The sequence below is a fragment of the Penicillium canescens genome (genome assembly GCF_028828765.1).
Source record: "Penicillium canescens strain IBT 15451 chromosome Unknown utg000010l_segment0_segment0, whole genome shotgun sequence".
In the NCBI taxonomy this organism is placed as follows: domain Eukaryota; kingdom Fungi; phylum Ascomycota; class Eurotiomycetes; order Eurotiales; family Aspergillaceae; genus Penicillium; species Penicillium canescens.
In genome coordinates this window covers 3384243-3402403 of record NW_026703972.1, presented here as the reverse complement: position 1 = coordinate 3402403, position 18161 = coordinate 3384243, and the positions used below count along the sequence as shown (strand labels likewise).

At 49.0% G+C, this 18161-nt stretch overlaps 4 protein-coding genes across 4 annotated transcripts; 1 reads left to right on the top strand and 3 right to left on the bottom strand.

Annotated features, from left to right (window-relative positions):
• Window positions 1-270: 270 nt before the first annotated feature.
• On the bottom strand, window positions 271-861 carry N7446_012559 (uncharacterized protein; the record flags this gene model as incomplete). Its single annotated transcript, XM_058521301.1, has 1 exon — window positions 271-861. The coding sequence occupies one exon, from the start codon at window positions 859-861 to the stop codon at window positions 271-273; it is 591 nt and encodes a 196-aa protein (XP_058366667.1).
• A 9510-nt stretch (window positions 862-10371) lies between these two features.
• Window positions 10372-11047, bottom strand: N7446_012558 (uncharacterized protein; the record flags this gene model as incomplete). The annotated part of the gene is made up of 2 exons (XM_058521300.1): window positions 10372-10589; window positions 10651-11047. The coding sequence occupies 2 exons, from the start codon at window positions 11045-11047 to the stop codon at window positions 10372-10374; spliced, it is 615 nt and encodes a 204-aa protein (XP_058366666.1).
• Window positions 11048-13494: 2447 nt separating this feature from the next.
• N7446_012557 (uncharacterized protein) lies at window positions 13495-14760 on the top strand (the record flags this gene model as incomplete). Its single annotated transcript, XM_058521299.1, has 5 exons — window positions 13495-13865; window positions 13924-14218; window positions 14276-14352; window positions 14421-14520; window positions 14581-14760. The coding sequence occupies 5 exons, from the start codon at window positions 13495-13497 to the stop codon at window positions 14758-14760; spliced, it is 1023 nt and encodes a 340-aa protein (XP_058366665.1).
• Window positions 14761-15514: 754 nt separating this feature from the next.
• N7446_012556 (DUF3435 domain-containing protein) lies at window positions 15515-17153 on the bottom strand (the record flags this gene model as incomplete). Its single annotated transcript, XM_058521298.1, has 2 exons — window positions 15515-16934; window positions 16993-17153. 2 exons carry the CDS (start codon window positions 17151-17153, stop codon window positions 15515-15517), a joined length of 1581 nt encoding a protein of 526 aa, XP_058366664.1.
• Window positions 17154-18161: the final 1008 nt, after the last annotated feature.

Genomic DNA, 18161 nt, shown 5'->3' with positions numbered 1-18161 from the left:
CACTTTTGATAGTAACCTCAACAAGAACACTACAACTACCTATCTCAACAGGTGAGGTTGCTATCAGAAGTGGGAATTCCATCTATTTAAACGTCCATTGCTAGTCCCGCCATAAGCTTTGACCATCGCGATACTAAACATTCATATTCGCAAATATTCATGAATATTCATGAATAATCATATTTCTTTCGGATCCCTATATACAAGTCAGTGTAGTATGTGATAAGATACGTCAAGTATCCTTGGAGAAACGTGATATCTTAGGATGGATTAGTTCTGAACGTTTGCTTTCTTGGCCACCGTGACATGCGTTACGAATGGCATGCCTTTGGACTCTCGTATTGCGGAAATTTCGACAACACAGCCTGTGCAGGATTGCAATGCAACGGAAAAGACGCTTGCTCCTAGAATACTGCCGAAAATTACCGCAAGGCTTTGCCTTGAGGGCGATATCCCGCTCCCATCCAATGAAGCACCATTGGAGGGACTCGAGGAAACAGAATCTGCTGCTGTTGAAGATGAAAGGGGCCTGATGATAACAAGTGTCGTAGGTGATTGCAGGGCATAGGCGCCCTGCGTTGTTTCCCCTTGTGGGGCAGTCTGACCTTCCATCTGCGTATGTGAGAAATGGCCAGGTTGCACGCCGTCCTCGTCAGACGTCCGGACTAGAAAAGCCTGAGAAACTCCTGTTATCTCCAAATAGCCATTACTGCCGTCACTCGGAGAGTTATTGCTTCCTGTAGTTACCGATGGAAGACGCTCGATACCAAGGTTGACTTGTTTAGAAGTGATTGTTAAAGCAACAAGATTATCGTGTAGGGGGTCTAGAGATTTCTGATTGCTGGTGGAGCTTGGATACATATTGACCGTTATTAGGTTTTGAGTTGGAGAATCGGGAGAAAGCGTCGCGCGAGAGGATTTAGATCTGAATAAGTTGTCTCAGGAGGCTGGGTTTGAGTGTCATTGAACTCTGTTGCACTTGGCAGACTTTCCGGAGATGCTGTCGGCTGAGTTATGTTGGTCTCATTACCCAAAGGACTGACCGAAGGCGTTCCTCCAGTTTCACCCGTGTTCGTGGATATCTTGGTTTGCATCAGCCGCCGTTCCGAGGGAAGACTTTCGGAGCAAGTCGTATGAGCTGCAACGACAAGAGTTACCTGATCGGATATAAGTCTGGAGCTTGGAAGATGAGTGTACGAGAGCTGTGGGAAGTTTGACTGCGGTGGTATAGAGAAGCCGTCTTTCCCGATAACGCCATAATTTAACCCCTGTGGTGTTTTAATTCACCGCGAATAACCCCCGCGTGTTAAATACACTCTCCCGCTGTAGATAGCACCCCATAGACCTCGCCAAAACCCGCCCACAACCCAAACCCGCCCACGAAAACCCGCCCCACGGGACGGGTCGGGTCTTAGTCAGCAGACCCGTGGGCGGGTCTTCATTTTGAGAACCCGACCCGCGACCCAAATGGGTACCCATATAACCCGCGATAGCCAAAAAAGAGTGATTTGTCAGCTAGCATAAAATAATGCCGTATCTTTGATTTATACTAAGGTATGGCTCTGGTATAAGTATGGTCTAAACTCTTGGAGTACATAAATTTGAGGAATAAAACAGATTAAGCTTAATTCATAGACTAATACAGCTCGTAACCCTGCAGCCGGCTTGAAGGTACTGTTACCCTACCGGATGATCTCTTGTGGGACCTACCGCCGAGGCGTGTGACTGGAGGTGGGAGCAAATCTCCATCGTCGTCCTCATCTTCGGCCACTTCAGCCATCGCCGCATCTTGCACTTGATCATGGGCTGGAGGTTCTTCTGAGGCTGTGCTTTCTACTCCACTTACCCCTTCGACGGCGAGACCTGTTTCGGAATCCTCAATTGGATCGTTCTCCTCGACATCGCTGATAGGAGCAATATCGTCTTCAGTCTCCTTTAACGCCTCATCTTCTTCGAGGGCTTCCTGGCCCTCCCTCTCAACTGCTGGACTTTCCAGAAGACTCAATTGCCGGCTCTCCAAAGTGAATCTTTCCGAGCACATATACATCATCAAGTCTTGAATGGTTGCCTCGTTGAGGGATCCGCGGCGGTAATGGCAGATATCCCGTGCGCTGTTGAATAGCCTTTCCACTCCTGCGCCCGTAGCAGGGACCGAGAGCAAATCGCGAGCCAGTCGCGACAGGACTGGAAATTTACGCTCGTTCTCCTTCCAATATGCGCGGGGCGGAATTGAGACAGTTGCTACGAGGAATTAGTCTGTCATCAAGCTTCAGCGGCCCGATAATACTTACCCTCGCGAAGATATCGATCGACCTCGTCATGCTCGAACCCTTCGTTGACTTGTGCGTCTTGTGACGGCCCAAGAAGCCGATCTAACTCCGAGGCTTGCAAGGAAGGGCGATGCACGGTACGGAAGAGCATCTCAGGATTCCGTTGCTGATATTGCGAGAAACATGTCCTGAGGTATTCACAGTATTTTTTGGAAGTTTCACTGTGGCACTGCGAGTACTCTGCGTCGTCAAAAGCGCAAAGCTTGTATTGGGGAGCAAGTAGGGTCCCCGTGCCATAGAGGAAGCCGTGATCACGATACGTCTTTTCGTAGTATTCTCTCAGCTTCTGCTTCGCGACAAGCAGCGCTCCATACATGTCCTTTTTCCAGGGGGTCGTCTTTTTTCTCAATTTTCGATTTGAGCGTTCAATGTGTTCCAGTAGCTTCCTGTACACGAGGAAGACGCTGTGAATTGTCACGTCTTTTGTCTTCATCAGGGCCATGGTGAACTGAAAGAACGGCTTCGTCAAGTGAACAAGATAGTCAATTTGCCGCCATTCAATGTCAGTGATTTTAAATTGTGAATAGTCATGGTCTCGGCAGTATTTGTCGATGGTATTCCTTAGTCGGCGCGCTCGTCGAAGCATCAAGAAGGTGGAATTCCAGCGGGTCTGAACATCATGCAACGGGAAAAGTCGCATTCCACCAGATTGGAGGCACAGGAATGCATCTCGCCGCTGGGGGCTGGCGTTGACAAAAACTGCAAGGGACCGAATCTGTGGAAGAGACACCGTCAGCAATGTCCAAATATGACTGGTCCGAAATCAACGGACTCGCCTTTGCTAGAGTATGCGCCACCTCGCCATGGTCCACTGAGTCCCTGAGACAAAGAGCTTGTGAATCGGACCAAAAACTTCTCACTTCTTTATTCTTGGGAGCAGCTCTGATATGCCCCAACAGCTGCTTGAGGCAAAGCTGAATCACATGGGCCATGCATGGAACACGGACAATGGATTCTCTCGAGCCGATGGCGCCACTAGAAATGAGTGATTCTTGCAGCGCTCGGATGAGGGTTTCATTATTTGTTGCATTATCCGTGGTAACGCTGAAGATACGATCCAATAGCTGTCTTTCTCTGAGCAGCTGGAGGAGCACGTCGCTCAAATTGACTCCCGTGTGAGGTCCATGCAAAGGCTCAAACCCAAGAAGCAGCTCGCGGTAGTTCCAATCTCTATCGATGAAGTAGACTGTAATTGCCATGAATGCTTGCTGGAAGGGACTAGTCCAACAATCTAATGCAAGTGAAACTTTGGCGTCTTCGGGTAGATCTCGCAACTGTGATTCCTGTTGTCCTCTTACAGCGTCACGCAGGCGTCGCCGCAAGGTTTTTGCTGAAGGCATTTCCAGCTCTCCCGGTCCGAGGTGGGTGAACTTGAGGAGTGCTTGAAATTCAGGGTTTTCAACGGTCTGGAAGGGCAGACGAAGACAAGCAATGGTCCTCAGCAGCCGCTCCTCGAACTGCGATGTGGTGAACTTGTTCGGACCGGATGGTACTCCCAAGAAGGCTTTCTGGATTGAGTTTGACACGAGAGCTTGATGGCATGTTCTTTTCTGGCCCTTTCGACAGGACTTGGATCTCTGGTGCTTTCCCATTGCGCTTGTGCCGTGCTTTTTGTGCTGTGGATGATCAAGTAGGGTCAAGCAAGCCCTACAGATCACTTTGGGAATGCCAGTTTCAATGCCCGCAACTTGGTCGAAATGCTTCCAAACTTCAGCGTAATGTGACTCCATCGACCACTTTATTTTAGACCGTCCGTCGCCATTCAGCACTTGACCATATTCTGTTTTTTGCCACCAAGTCAAAAAACTGCTGGAATGTTCAGGCTCGTACAATATCCAGTTCTTTCTGCGGTCCGGTCCGACGCGTCGAAGTATCGTTGGAGGTTGTTGAGCGGGAGTATCGACGCTACGTCGGGAGCCAGTGAAAGGCTAACTGGTTAGTATGTGCTTGCGTCTCTGAGTTGTTGAATTAATCTGCGATTTTGAGAGTATCGTACCGAGGACTGGAAGTCCGAGTCCATGGAAACATCCGATGATGGCTCAATGGAGAGCAAGGGGCTCAAAGACCGATGAATTGACCGCGAGGACATGGCTTTTGGAGATTCGATGTTCACAGCTCAACCTCGTTGGAGTTCCAAGAATTGGAATTTTCGTGGGATCAGAGTGATTTTTTTTCCAACGCGTCGCGGTGGTTTTTCGTATGAGATAGTGGGTCGCGTCAACCCGCGGGTACCCTAAACCCACGGGTACCCAAAACCCGTGCGACAGTAAAACGATGGCGAGGATGCTTCTTCACTGGCTGGTCAATCATTTTTCTGGATATTATAGTTTAAAAGTGTCCTCGAGAGGCTTGATATCAATAAGGGTCGATGGATGTTCTTAGTGCCAACGCTGGGATGCAAGAGTGTTCGGAGAGCGCGCTCTGGCTGGACAATTGCCTGTACATATATATATTATATATTATTGAGGTGGTGAGGCATTTCATGAGACGGTATCTCCCATATAAAGTTGTGACAAAATTAAATTACCAATATTACCACTACTGACTAATACACTTTTGTTCACTTATTATGCATTTTGGTGGGTTATATGGGTAACCCACGGGTACCCGCCAAGAACCCACGGGCGGGTTCATGAAGGCCAAAACCCGCGCGGGTTACCCGTGGGCGGGTAGGAGAAAGCGACAACCCGCCCCAAACCCGCGTTTGGCGAGGTCTAGCACCCCAATTATCACCAAGAAGCGTTTGGTTTCAAATTTCGCGCATCTTTTGTAGAACAACCATCATGTCAAATCAAATTTTACTATACAGTAAGCAAGGAGCGCTTCGGGTGTTTGGATCCGTCAGCTAGATGCATGCAGCCCAAGAGGGAGTAGTTTTATTGGGGTTGCCTCACAATGCCCATAGCCTCACGTGATATCTACACCGACATTAGTGAGGGCCTCTTCCTCCTACAACTGCCTCACGAGAGTCAGTTGCTTGCCTCTGCGGGTAGCTCGTCATCTCTCACGCAGTCAAGTCTTGAGTTTGTTTCACGTCCTTCTTCAGGACAACAGCACCGATAGGCCTTGACTATATCGCTCTCCACCATGACGTTCAGCCAGCCTAGCAGTGCCACTCCTGCCCCGCTCGACTCCGCTTGGCCGCCGGCCCACATTTGGGAAACCATGGGTACGGCAGACCGTGCCAGCTGGTTAGGACAGATACAGAGAGACCGGGCTAGGCGCCTTGAAATGGATGTAGCGGAGACCGACCTCCGCCGCAGAAGGCCTCGTGTGGACCTTCAAGATGACGATAATCCCGAAGAAAACCGTGAGCCACTCCCCGAAGTCAAACCACTCATCGACATATTTCCGGGTGTCTCCGCCGCCCTTCTTACTCGCGTCTTTGAGAAGAAGTTGAAGGCGACTGAACTCATACGCTTCAAAGAGAAGTCAGTCACCGAGCTAGATCAGGAGGACAGAGTCTTCGAGATGACCGAGTTGGGAGGCACAGTAGGCTTCAAGAAGGCAGCAGCGTCGCTTAAGGACTGGGGCCCCAACCCTCAAATATGGACGACCTGCTTTCTTGCCTATCTGGCCGTTGTAGGATATCTCTTCGGCGAAAAACATCCTAAAGCAGTTCCCAATCTACTCATGTTTATGAGGCAGATCCTGGACTTCGCTCAGACTTATCAGTGGTCGGAAGCAGTCCTCCCACTTGCCCTTAATTTCCACCAATACATGATGGATAAAGGAGAGTTATCGACGGACAACTACCTGGTCACAGGCCCATTTCGCGAGAAATACCTCCGCCACAATCTCACCCTGTCTGCGAAGTCACCAACAAACCCTCCAACCCGGCCTCGTCAAGCTAGGAATACCAGATCTTCGAATAATGAGACAGAAGTTTGCGATAAGTTCAATACGACAGGGTGCACCTGGGAAGGCTGTAAGAGACGTCATAAGTGCACAGCATGTGGCCTAAGCGAGCATGGCGCCTCCTCCTGCCGCAAGAAGAAATAGCAAGTGACAGCCCTTGAGAACTGCACTAGTGACACCGACAACGTTGTTCTCAATCCCCTATCCCTAAGCCTCATACCACAGGGGCAACCACCCAGACCAAACACTGCTGTTCAATACCCTGTTTTCAACCCAGAGCTCCCAAGGCTACAGTCCTCTCCGTCGCCACTGCATGCGAAAGGCTGGAGCAATCTTCTACGCTACTACCCGGGCGATCTCGGGTCCACTATCGCTGGCATTCTGACCTACGGTGTTCAGGTCGGCTATAGGGGCAAGAAGCAGTTTCGCTATTCCTCCAACCATCACATACATGAACCCGGCATGATCACGGCCAAACTAGCAGAGGATCTCAGCCTCGGTCGTGTTAGACTAGCCTCTAGGCCCTCCTTCGTTTCACCGCTTGGGTTAGTCCCTAAGCACGACGGGGGATGGCGCCGCATCCATGATCTATCCTGGCCCCCTGGACAGGGCCTTAACCAGGGCATACCGGACTCCTGGTCAACTATCGAATACATGACAATCGATGACATATACGAGCAGGTCATACAAGCTGGCCCAGGTTGCACAATAATCAAGAGGGACATCAAGGACGCCTTCCGAATCGTCCCCATTGCCGAGGATAACCAGCACCTCCTTGCCTTCCAGTGGACCGATTCCACTTATGTCGAATGCTGCCTCCCCTTTGGCCTCGCAACGGCCCCGTTTCTCTTCAACCTCTTCGCCGAGTCACTCCATTGGATACTCCAATGCCTCCTCCCTGCATTCCATATCAATCATTACCTAGATGACTTCATCACAATTACTCAGTCTCCCTCAGTGTCCGACCCCACGGGTCTTTTTGATGAGGTTTATAACAGAGTCACCGACTATCTACGTATTCCTCGCAATACACAAAAGGACCAGCAAGGGACCTGTGTTACAGTCCTAGGTATCCAGATCGACTCTATTGCAATGGAAGCTCGTCTGCCGCCAGAAAAGTTGTGCCGCGCCACATTGGACGCCGCAGCTGCCCTGAACGCAGCGAGTCTCTCCGTCAAGCAAGCAGAGCGCCTCACAGGCTTATTAGCCTTTTGTTCAAGAGTTGTCCGACTTGGAAGAACAAGATTACAGTCTCTATACACCTTCCAAGCCGCTTTCCCACATGGGAGTAGTGCGCGCCGCCGTATCCCTTACGAGATACGTGACGATTTGGAATGGTGGAGGGACTCCTTGTCTCTCTTCAACGGCGTACTCCTAATTGACCCCTGCCGCCGCCCCATCACGCATCTCTACACAGATGCCTCTAGTATAGGCCAGGGGCTCTTCTTCTTCTCATCCCAGTCTACATTAGACTGCTGGCTGGCCCATTGTCACCAGCTTCATCCAAGCAATGCTGCCACATTGGCCCTTGCTGAAGACGCACATGCGCACATCAATACCAACGAAGTAGACGCTATTCTACAAGGCTTCCTACTCTTCAGCCACCATTGGCTCCATCATACTCTCGTTATCCACACGGATAGCTCCACAGCGCACACGGGACTCAAGAAAGGCTTTCTTCATGGTCCGCCTAACGCACCTCTGAAGAGCCTGCTTATCCTAGCGGCGGCGAGAGACATCCACATCGTGCCACACTGGCTCCCCTCCGGGGAAAATACATTAGCAGACGCGCTCTCACGTAACAATCTTGAAGACATTGCTAACATTTGTCCCCATTGGCAGGACCTCTCGGTATTGAACCGCCCGCGTGGTTCTCTTCACGAGCTCCTCAGCTCAATGCCGGCCACCTAAAACTGCTCTGGAACGGACTCAGCGCCAACACCCGTTCCGTTTACCTCTCCGTTCAGCGCAGCTACGAAAAGCACTGCGCGCTACAAAATTTCTCCGCATGGCCAGTGTCAAGACATTCATTAACCTCATGGCTAAGCTCACGACTCCTTGGTAACGCCAGCCAAAAGGCCGTCAAGCCTGACACCGCACTCGCCGACCTAGCCGCTCTCCGAGCCTACCATATCGATAATTTCCTTGACGATAAACTCTTCGATAACAAGCATTTTCGACGTCTCATAGACGGTGCGAGAAGACTCAACCCCATCACAAAAGTACGGGTCAGAAAACCTATTTCGCGTGACACTATTACGAAACTATCCGCGGGCCTCGCCGCACTCCCGTCACGGCCCTTGGAGATGTCTGCGAACCTTCTAGACGACTTGAACTTCGCAACCGCGTGCCGGGTAGCATTTGCTGGATTCCTCCGCCTCGGCGAATTCACCTACAAGACTGAAGACCTTAGCACACATTCTATCTTCTCAGCCACAAAGTTAACTCGCTCCGACGTCAGATTCTCGTCCTCGTTAGACCACGCACAACTCACACTCAAGCGCAGTAAGACGGACCGCCGCCACGAAGGGGTGCAAATTGTTCTTGCAAAGACGGGAGACGGCGCTTGCCCTGTTGATGCCCTTCAGAAGCTGCTACTTCTCGATCCCCGAGGGCCCGACGCCCCATTGTTCTCCTTCCACAGAAGACCATTCAGTCGCAACAACTTCCTCTCGACCTTATCTACTAAGCTAAGAGCGCTTGGACTACGGACAGAGGGCTACTCGGGTCACAGTTTTCGGAAGGGCGCAGCTCAGCATGCGCACGATAGTGGGATACTCGACGACCAGATTCAGATGCTAGGGAGATGGACCTCAGAGTCTTTCAGGGTGTATTTTACGGCGAACGCGTCAGTTTTGTACAAGCTCAATCACCAGTTCCAGACAGGCTCGCCGGCCCCGCTGTCTCTGCTGCTTCCACCACCGTCCCCTCCACCATCCTAGTTTGGCCGGGTCATTTGGGCCCTATCTGACGCTACGGTCTACGACCGCAGCGACAGGTGACCCGTTATGGCCAAACTACACTCTTCTTGCTCCTCTTGACTGCGTGAGGTCACCAATAAAGGGAGTAGTTTTATTGGGGTTGCCTCACAATGCCCGTAGCCTCACGTGATATCTACACCGACACTACTGAGGGCCTCTTCCTCCTACAACTGCCTCACGAGAGTCAGTTCCTTACCTCTGCGGGTAGCTCGTCATCTCTCACGCAGTCAAGTCTTGATTTTGTCCCTCCCGCCTTCCCTCTGTATATAGAATTCACTACAATACAGACATATTGCCTCCCCACAAGGGAGCGCGAACGGGCCCTATCTGACGCTACGGTCTACGACCGCAGCGACAGGTGACCCGTTATGGCCAAACTACACTCTTCTTGCTCCTCTTGACTGCGTGAGGTCACCAATAAATTAGTTCAGATGTCTTAATTCATTAAATTAAATATCGTTTGTTTGAATTTTGGGGATTTTTGTTCTAAGAAACCAGGGAGTGACGGGTTGACAGGGTGCAATCAGCTAGCTAATATTTCTACACTGTGCGTCCATCGATGGAGGTCCCCTTTCGCGGTTTGAAACAGCGACTTCGAAGAAAGCTATTTCGAACAGCCACCTGGCGAAGCTACTTTTTCATGCCACCAAAACACTACTTAAAGGAACAGATATTCTTCGCCATCATGCTTTCAAATGAGATTCGGACAATGAACTCCTCCTTTCAAGACATTCCACGCAGCTACGTTACTGCGGATAGCACGTATCCTAGGACGGGCCATGGAAACCATACGCTAGTCATACACGAATCTGGCGCCTCGCTATTCGGTAGCACAGGTCCTAAGCGATTCCAAAAGATTAGTTGAGAGGAGACAAAGCTGCTAAGAAAGGAGGCCGGTCACGCCTACCGAAAATTATACAATGCAGTCAAAGTGGAATTTCAGGTAAGCTGATAATGAGCGTCTCAATGAAGTGGCCGGCCTGTTTATCTTCCTGGGTATCCACAACATCTGCCTTCACCTGAATACAACTGCTTTTCTCGAGAAGGAACCTGCCGTTTGGACAGCTTGGATGTTTTCATTGGCACTCACAGGAATAGAGATAAGTTTTGAGCACCGAGCTTTTGAAAGAACTTCCGTACATGTCAATACATTACATTCGCTTGGAGCCGCCCTTCTCTGAAGTAAGAGCAACGAGTATCGCTTACGCAGTTTTCTTGCCGCGAGCCATCGAGGCCACCTCAGAGCCATGAAGACTGAAATCTACAAAGCCGTGTCTCTGGTATAGCGGTGCGCCTTCCTTGCTAGCATCCACATAAGCTGCAACGCCGTCCTTATCAGCCAAATCGCAGCCCCATTTGACAAGCATAGAGCCAGCCCCACGCCGTTGATAATCAGGATGAGTGGCGAGGGTATCCAGGTCTTTGTTTCCAAGTTAATAACAATCCTTTCCTATATTGATTGTGGGATATATCATCCATACAGTAATGCTTCCCATCGCCCATAACGCGCTTCCTCTCCTTCTCCAGCGCTGTAATGAAGTCCTCGCATTCCTGAAAAGGTGAGTCCGCATGCCAATGCGGAAAGCGACGACCTCGCTCTTCTGGCATGGACAGGTCCCATTTGCCAAAGGCAACTAGCCGCGATCGGCCTTGCTCATCCTTCGAGTTGGTATCAACCACGCGCAGGTACTTTTGGTACGGCTTCGTCTGAAAGTCGCCAAGGTGCCAGTCCTGGTGCCATTTGTGCATACCGGGGGTGTTGGGAAATAGGCGCCCAATCACTGGCTGTGTGAACGCAGCGAACCATAGCTCTGTGATCGCAGGGACGTCTTCCGGGGTAGCTGGCTCCAGCACGAGAGAAGTGGCTGTTGATCCCATATGGGAATTGGTCTGAATGTGGGTTTTTTTTAAAAGAGTTTGGCGAAGGGGTTAGCGAGGACAGGGATAGTCTTGGTGCCATAATGCGCAGAAATCCTAGCAGTTCCGAGATGGTGATGCTGGAAAGGATGAACGTCATGGATGGAGGGGAAGTTAAGATCGTATGGGAGTTTCATGTAAGATACGGTATTATTCGTCAAGCAGTTGTTCTGGTAAAAAAGAAATTCTACTCTTAGAAATGAATTACTTACGCCTTATCTAAAACGGCTTAGTGTGGTTTCGGGTACGGGCCGAGAAACAAAGCTTGCTTGTCCAGGGGGTAAACTGTTTTCGATTTCTACTAGAAATTAATTCTATTGGATTTAGTAGTATCCGTCAAATACACTGTATTCGGGCTGACCATGCGCCACCAATGATAGGCGGCGGCCGGCCTAAACCGCGAGCCGTGTCGAGATCTACTAGTGATTGTAAAGGTTTTAAGGGGCATTTGCCCTCTGAACTCGTAATATTGCGCTCTGTATCTCTTGATAGTCGCGTACGAAACGAAAAGCAGATGTGAAATCCCTTGTATGCCAAATTGTTGGCCCACGCAGTAATACCTGACCTGAGAGTTGATACTGTAACAATTGCTGGGAGGAAAGACAACGTCGGCTAAAACACGCGAGTCCCTAGTCCGGCATTCCAAGCAAGATAATGTGGAAGACTTACTAGCACGCCAAGTATTGTGATTTCTTTGTTCTTACTAGGGGATTTTCCAAACTCCGAGAACCGGGACTCTCAACCCCTTTTTCCCTACTCCTGTACTATAAGCCAGACAACCCTAGCATATCTTCGCATCATCCGCTCTTTTCTCTTTTCTTCAATTACCGTGACAGATCCCTTTTCTCTACGACAGAGCCGTTCTTGTTTCCTTCGGTCGTTCGATATCCACGATGAGGTTGTCTACTTCTATTACCTTCTTTTCAATTATATCTGTCGCTTTCGGCTGGTTTGTATGCCACCCTATCTGATTTATTGCCCCAACCATTAAAGAGAATCCCCAGCTAAGCATTGAATACTTCATAGAATTGTGAATTGCCTACAGGCGGAGATTATGGAACTTGCGTTGGAAATAACGGTGATCGTGGAGATTTCGCCTGTGTCTCGGTACAGTCCATCTCAGCATCCTCGCGTCGCTTTCCCAGAGAAATCCACCTTGAACACCCTATGGCAGCGTCTTGAACACACAGAGGAGAGAGATAGAATACTAACTAACAAAATTAGACCCATCCTTGCAAAACTAGGGGAAACGGATGTATTCCTCTAGGACCCTACCTTGCCAACTGTTCCTAGTGATATGGTTGCGTTCTTAATCTGTCAGGCTTAACATCGGCAACTCTCATCAAAACAGAGTGGACCTTGCTGATTATGGCGGCTTTGCCACTGTTGCTCTCCTGCCTTGCCGCCTGCCCGTATTTTCTACCAGTGTTTGCCTCCCTCTTTCTCTTAAGCTTTTTGTACTCAGTTTCTGGCGTGGTCAAGTTGAATTTAATTTCTGCTTCAGCCTTTACACTCAGGAAGGTTCCACGCGATGCAGATGGACGGTAGATGTCAATGTTTCTTCCGTGGATGAAGTACGGAGGGCCCGAGGCCGATGCAGAACTTGTGACAGCATCATTTTATACCTAAATATCTACTGCTTCGATATCAACCCTCTGTGAGGATCCTCCATTGCCTCAGGCCTTCGAATTTCAAGCTCCGGCGTAGTCACCTCTATATTAGGATATATATCGGGAGTTACAGACCTTGTTTCATTCCAAAAACCATAGACAAGGAAGGGAAAGGCGTCAGCGATGACGACGTTAGGAATGAAGATTAAAAACGGAAACGAATAATGATGCTTGTTCTCGTCAACAGATCTTGTGGCTATCTCAGCCGCCTGCTACCACCGCTCCGCCACCGCGCCACGTGGCAAACCAAATAAGAAGTGGCGAGGTTTGAATTTGTCTTTCGCTTATCGCTGGATTAAGGAGTCTTAACTAACCAAAGAAGTTTAGTTGGCGGCTTGAGTCGAAATTTATTTCTCCATCTTTCCTGCACACACGGCTCAGAAATTTGAGACCTCTAATTAGTCCAGTCATTTGCTTCAAGCAACGTGGTCAATAATGCTATTCTCCTGTCACAGTTGTACCTAACGAGCTAATACAATGCCTATCTCCATTTTCCTGGCAGGTTGTAACTTTCCACCTGCAGGAACTGACAAGATATCTGCATTCTGTGGCGCCATGTCTGAGAGAAGGCTCATTTCCTTAATTAATCAGATCTTCCGATGCCTGATACGAACGAATACAGCTCGACATGTTCCTGTGCAGGTATAAATAGTAGTATCCCCGAACAATGCTTCTCCAAATTACCGAACATATTTACCAGGCTACTCTCTGCTTCAGCTCAACTCAACTGCATCCACAATGCTAAGCCTACTTATTCTGCTGCCTTTGATTATTCGCATCGCACATGGCTATCCTAGCGCTGCACACCCGCAAAGTGCCGAAACCCCACCGTCGCTATTCCTCAAGACTCTCAGTGAAACCAATGAAACCGTCTTTGTTCCTTATAAATCCCTTGATTTTGGCCAGTGGAAACCCGACAGCACTGTCTATGACGGTGTTCCTATGGTTGAGAAGCATACCGTTGTTGATGGCAAAAACATGACATACCAGGACTTTGATATACGTGCACTCACAACAGAGCAGGTTAAGAAGTATCTGATGTCGACTCCAGAGTTTTTCAATAGCCAGGGGAAACTATCTTACACCCTTGAAGACGTCGAGAAATACAGGTAAACACATACCGCGCTTACTTTTATAGAGCTCGAACTCACTACGATTCTGATCTAGGCATTCCTTAATCTCAGGGGACCATAATATGACTATTGCTGTGCGCAGTCGTTACGACAAAAGAATTTTACCTCACACCACCGATGTTGAGTGTGAGTTTGGCAGCAGTTCATTCTGTATACCGCAATGCAGAAGAAGCTCATCTAGAGCTGTTATTCAGTCGACAAACCCGGACGTCTATGGGGACTATCATTACGAAGGCGGCGCTTTGTGTGGCACAGGCTCTATAACAAAGAGCGTCTCCGTTACTTACGCGTCAGGGGTCAACATTGGCGGCAGTGACAATATTCCCGGGGTCAGTTTTGTGTACTTGCTGCCTTTTAAAACTGCGTATGCCTAACTTTAGCAACAGCTGGGGAAAGGGTGGACGGGCGCACTAACAAAATTCCTAAGCACCTTTGGACTATCAACTTCTCACAATGCAAACACGTGAGTCAAATTACTAACCCAATCCCGATATGCCGAATTTAGGGAGTACTGATAACCCGTCTTATTAGCGTTACAACCACTATTTCCTATTCCGGCACTTGTGGGCCACATAATGTCTGCTTTCTCTGGACGAGACCCCATTTCACCGTTGAAAAAGGAGTCGTTACTGTGAGTAATGAGCGACTATTCTTGTCACTTTTAGCTGTGTAAGCATACTGAGTAAAGCAGACTCAGGAGTTTGATATCGCCACCAATAAGGCTTGCGGCTCTCCATCTGTGACGCCGTTTGAGGCCCATATAATGCATCAGGATAGCGATGCTGGAGGCGCTGGTATGTACCTCTCCATCTCATCAGTTCCTATGTTCTGTTTCACCTGCTTTGTCTTCCCTGCTCTGCTACGTCATTGAAACAAATGATAAAAATGAAGGCTTGCTAATTGGATAGCTGACTATGGTACTTGCGATTCTATGGCGTATCATGGGTGCCCAGGCCCGGTAGAAGCGTCATCTACTCTTCCCCGCTGTCCAGATGGCTATTGAGCACTGTTGTGTAGTGACACGGGTGGCGATAATCAATCCGTCCTTGGCTCGCAGGGCAGATGTTTGAGCTCCTGGAAGTACTCAGTCTCCTGGGACCTGAATATGTGTCCCTGGAAACTGGATGGGAGTTCCAGGAACGGCATGGGTATTCCTGGGGCCTCAGGCACTCCCAGGAGCCCATACTTGAGCCCCAGGAACCATAATTCCGTACCCAGGTCCTGCAGCCCAGTCTGTCAGAGATCGAGCATATATAATAGCTTGGGTGTTTGGTCGCTGACCAAACATTGTGCCTTTTTGGCCAGATGGCGTAGTGGTAAAAACCAAGCATCCATGAACCGTCACACAGTCTTAAAGCTTCTATGAACAGATACTTTGCTTCGGGGAACTTTGGTTGCTACCTGGGGCCACTAGGGTCAGTTCCTATGCCTCGATGAGTGCTGGGGATAGAAAGGCATATATTACTACTATAAGGGGTTTCTCAATACGACGAGCACATATTAAACAGAGTTTCTCTGGTTAATGAAGATAGAAACCAGAGCACGGTCACGGAAAATATAATAAGCATCAACGGTTGATTATTCCTGAGCAAAGAAACTTAACAGAAAACCTGCAAGCCTCCCAATTAATCAGTGTAGATGTCTGATCCCGTATCTTCTTTGACATAGTAATTCCGTTCGGTGCTGAGGCGATGGATTTCTTCTGCATGCCTCCGAAGATGCATCTCATGTAGCAGATCCTCGTCACACATATAACACCTTCGATCCTGCAAGTGCTTCTCTCGAAAGTGGCGTAGGGTCGACTTGTATTCGCTATACTTCTGCGTCCGGCGATGAATAGGAAGATGGGTGTCACCATAACATTGAAAACATCGCCGAGGCTTCTTTGCCTTTTTGATGTAATTTTCGGCTTTCACAAGAAGAATATCCTGATGCGAGGGCTTTGGAGAGCTGCAACTCTTCTTGGCCGGCTCTGGGAACACGTTGGTCTGTTCTTCATCGAACCCATCACTTGGTGCAGCCCGTTTACGTCGCCCACGCAAGGGTCCACCTTCAAGGAAACAACAGTATCGGGAGATCGTAGCCACAGCAGCGTTCCTTCTTTGCCACTCCGCCTCCAGGGATTGAGAGGTAGGCCACGTGAATAATTTCTCAAGAAGATCAATCTGCTCAGGTAGCATCTGGTCTTCTACTTGAAGTACCTTCTTAGCCTCTTCGTCATCAACAGCAGCCCCCGAGAGCTGTCGCTCAATGTCTATTATGGCCTGTTTGCGGTCGAACTCATGGCGGACCTTTCGTCTCAGTGCTCTTTCCAACCGACCGAATGTATTGGAGGTTTCGCGTGTCAATTTCTCTAATCGCGATTGCATCGCTGCACTGGGGTCGCATTTGCACTCTTCGGCTTGCTCCCTCATTCGCCGAGTGGCCTCGACATATTCTGGATGTTCGCGAAGGGACGCTCGCTGCTCCGAAGTAAGATGTCGAGGGCGTCTTTTGTCAATCCACCTACTCATCCGGGTGATCGCGCGCATCAGAGACTTATTGGAGTCGCGGCCGTTCATAACGCTCTGCATATCGGTGTCGATGTGGCGTGGAAGATAATGATTCAAGAACGTCCGAGTGTCAGCGTGTTTCATAATCAGATTTTGCTGTGCTTCGCTGACCGCGCTGCTTTCGTTTAACATCTTCCCCCCTCCATAGCGAAAACGATGGGCGAACATTGACTGAAGGAAGCCGTGGATCTCCCCTAGATTTCTCAGACGTCCAGACATGGCGCTCTCGGTCATCGGTTGGTTCCACTGGAGAACCGCACGGCCATTGACTACGTCTGTCTTGCAGAAGACATAATAGTTTTCGACTTCGCGTTTCAAGGGTAGTTCCATCTGTTGTCGACCGCCTTCCACGAACAGCTTTCGAAGGCGCTCCATGGAGGAAAGCGCAGGGACTTCGAAGGCTTGAAGCCAAAAAAGTATACCGAAGATGAATGTATGAGGACTGAAGACAAGCGACGGATCGTTGATAATTTCAGGAAAAGGAAAATTGTTACTAAGAATTAGTGTTAATATTAGGATCTTCATTGCCGGGTTCAATGCATGATACATACACTTGCGAAGTTCCGAGGAATTTCTTCGTATGCTCCAACTTGATCTCCGCCAAAAGTACGGGAGGGCCTCCATCCGGATTGTGTTGTATGGAGAAATTCAGATGTTTGAATTGTAGCGAAAGAAGAGCATGCAGCCGGTTCACGGTAAAAATACCAAGCATGTTGAAGAGACAGCGCTGGATTCGTTCGTATCCAAAATGAAACCGTCTTTCCTGTGTTCGAAGAATCGTCTCGTTCAATTCAGTCAAGTCTTGGACGTACACCGGCTCCTTGCCCCGTTCTTGTTGATCGAGGTCGAATTTATCGATGAGTTTCCGAATACCCTATCCCACGGGGGTGGGTGCAGTCTACTAGACTGCAGGTTAGGGTTTTCCGTTAACTATGGGACATAAAAAGTGGGGCCCGTTAGACTGCAGGTTCTTTTCCTCGTTAGACTGGAGAGGTCTAATGAACTCCGATCGATCTAAAATTTTTATGAGTTATAATAGACTACGTGAAATATCTCCCATTCGCTTCGGAGCATGCACAGCCTACTAATTATTGAGAAAATGGCGATTGAAAATTAGAGATGTTTTGTTGGGGTGTACCATTACGGTATACGATTAGCACCTAAGACGCTACCACAGCACTCTAGACGAATAGAACAACGTCGATAATGCCAGTCTATAATGATCAGGGGGGTAGCCATTAATTCAGGGGGTTTGAAAGCTCCGTAGCTATCATCTGACTTTTCATTATACCATTTTACCCCAAAGTTAGCATTCGACATTCGTCAAAATTTCATGCAATTCATTATTACACGATATATAAGTTAACTAGTGAGTACAGAACAACGAGCGCTTACCACGGCATCGGGGATGCTATTCCAGTTTACCGGAGGTTAGTACAACTACAGCAGCCCAATGAGTGAGTCTGTTATGCCCGACGCTACCGTGGAGGAACTTAATGAATGTATTTCATTTCTTATTTGTACACATTACATTACATACTAGAACCCGTTCTATAACCCTCCTCAATCCACAGGTGCATGCTCACAATAGCTCTATTCAGTTTCACACTTAGATCTCATCAGTGCGTCTAAGCAGCCACTCAAGGTGTCTATAAGCCGCACGGGGCTGGTACTGCGGCTGCATATGACCAGACTGATGAGTCTCAACCCACATAAGACC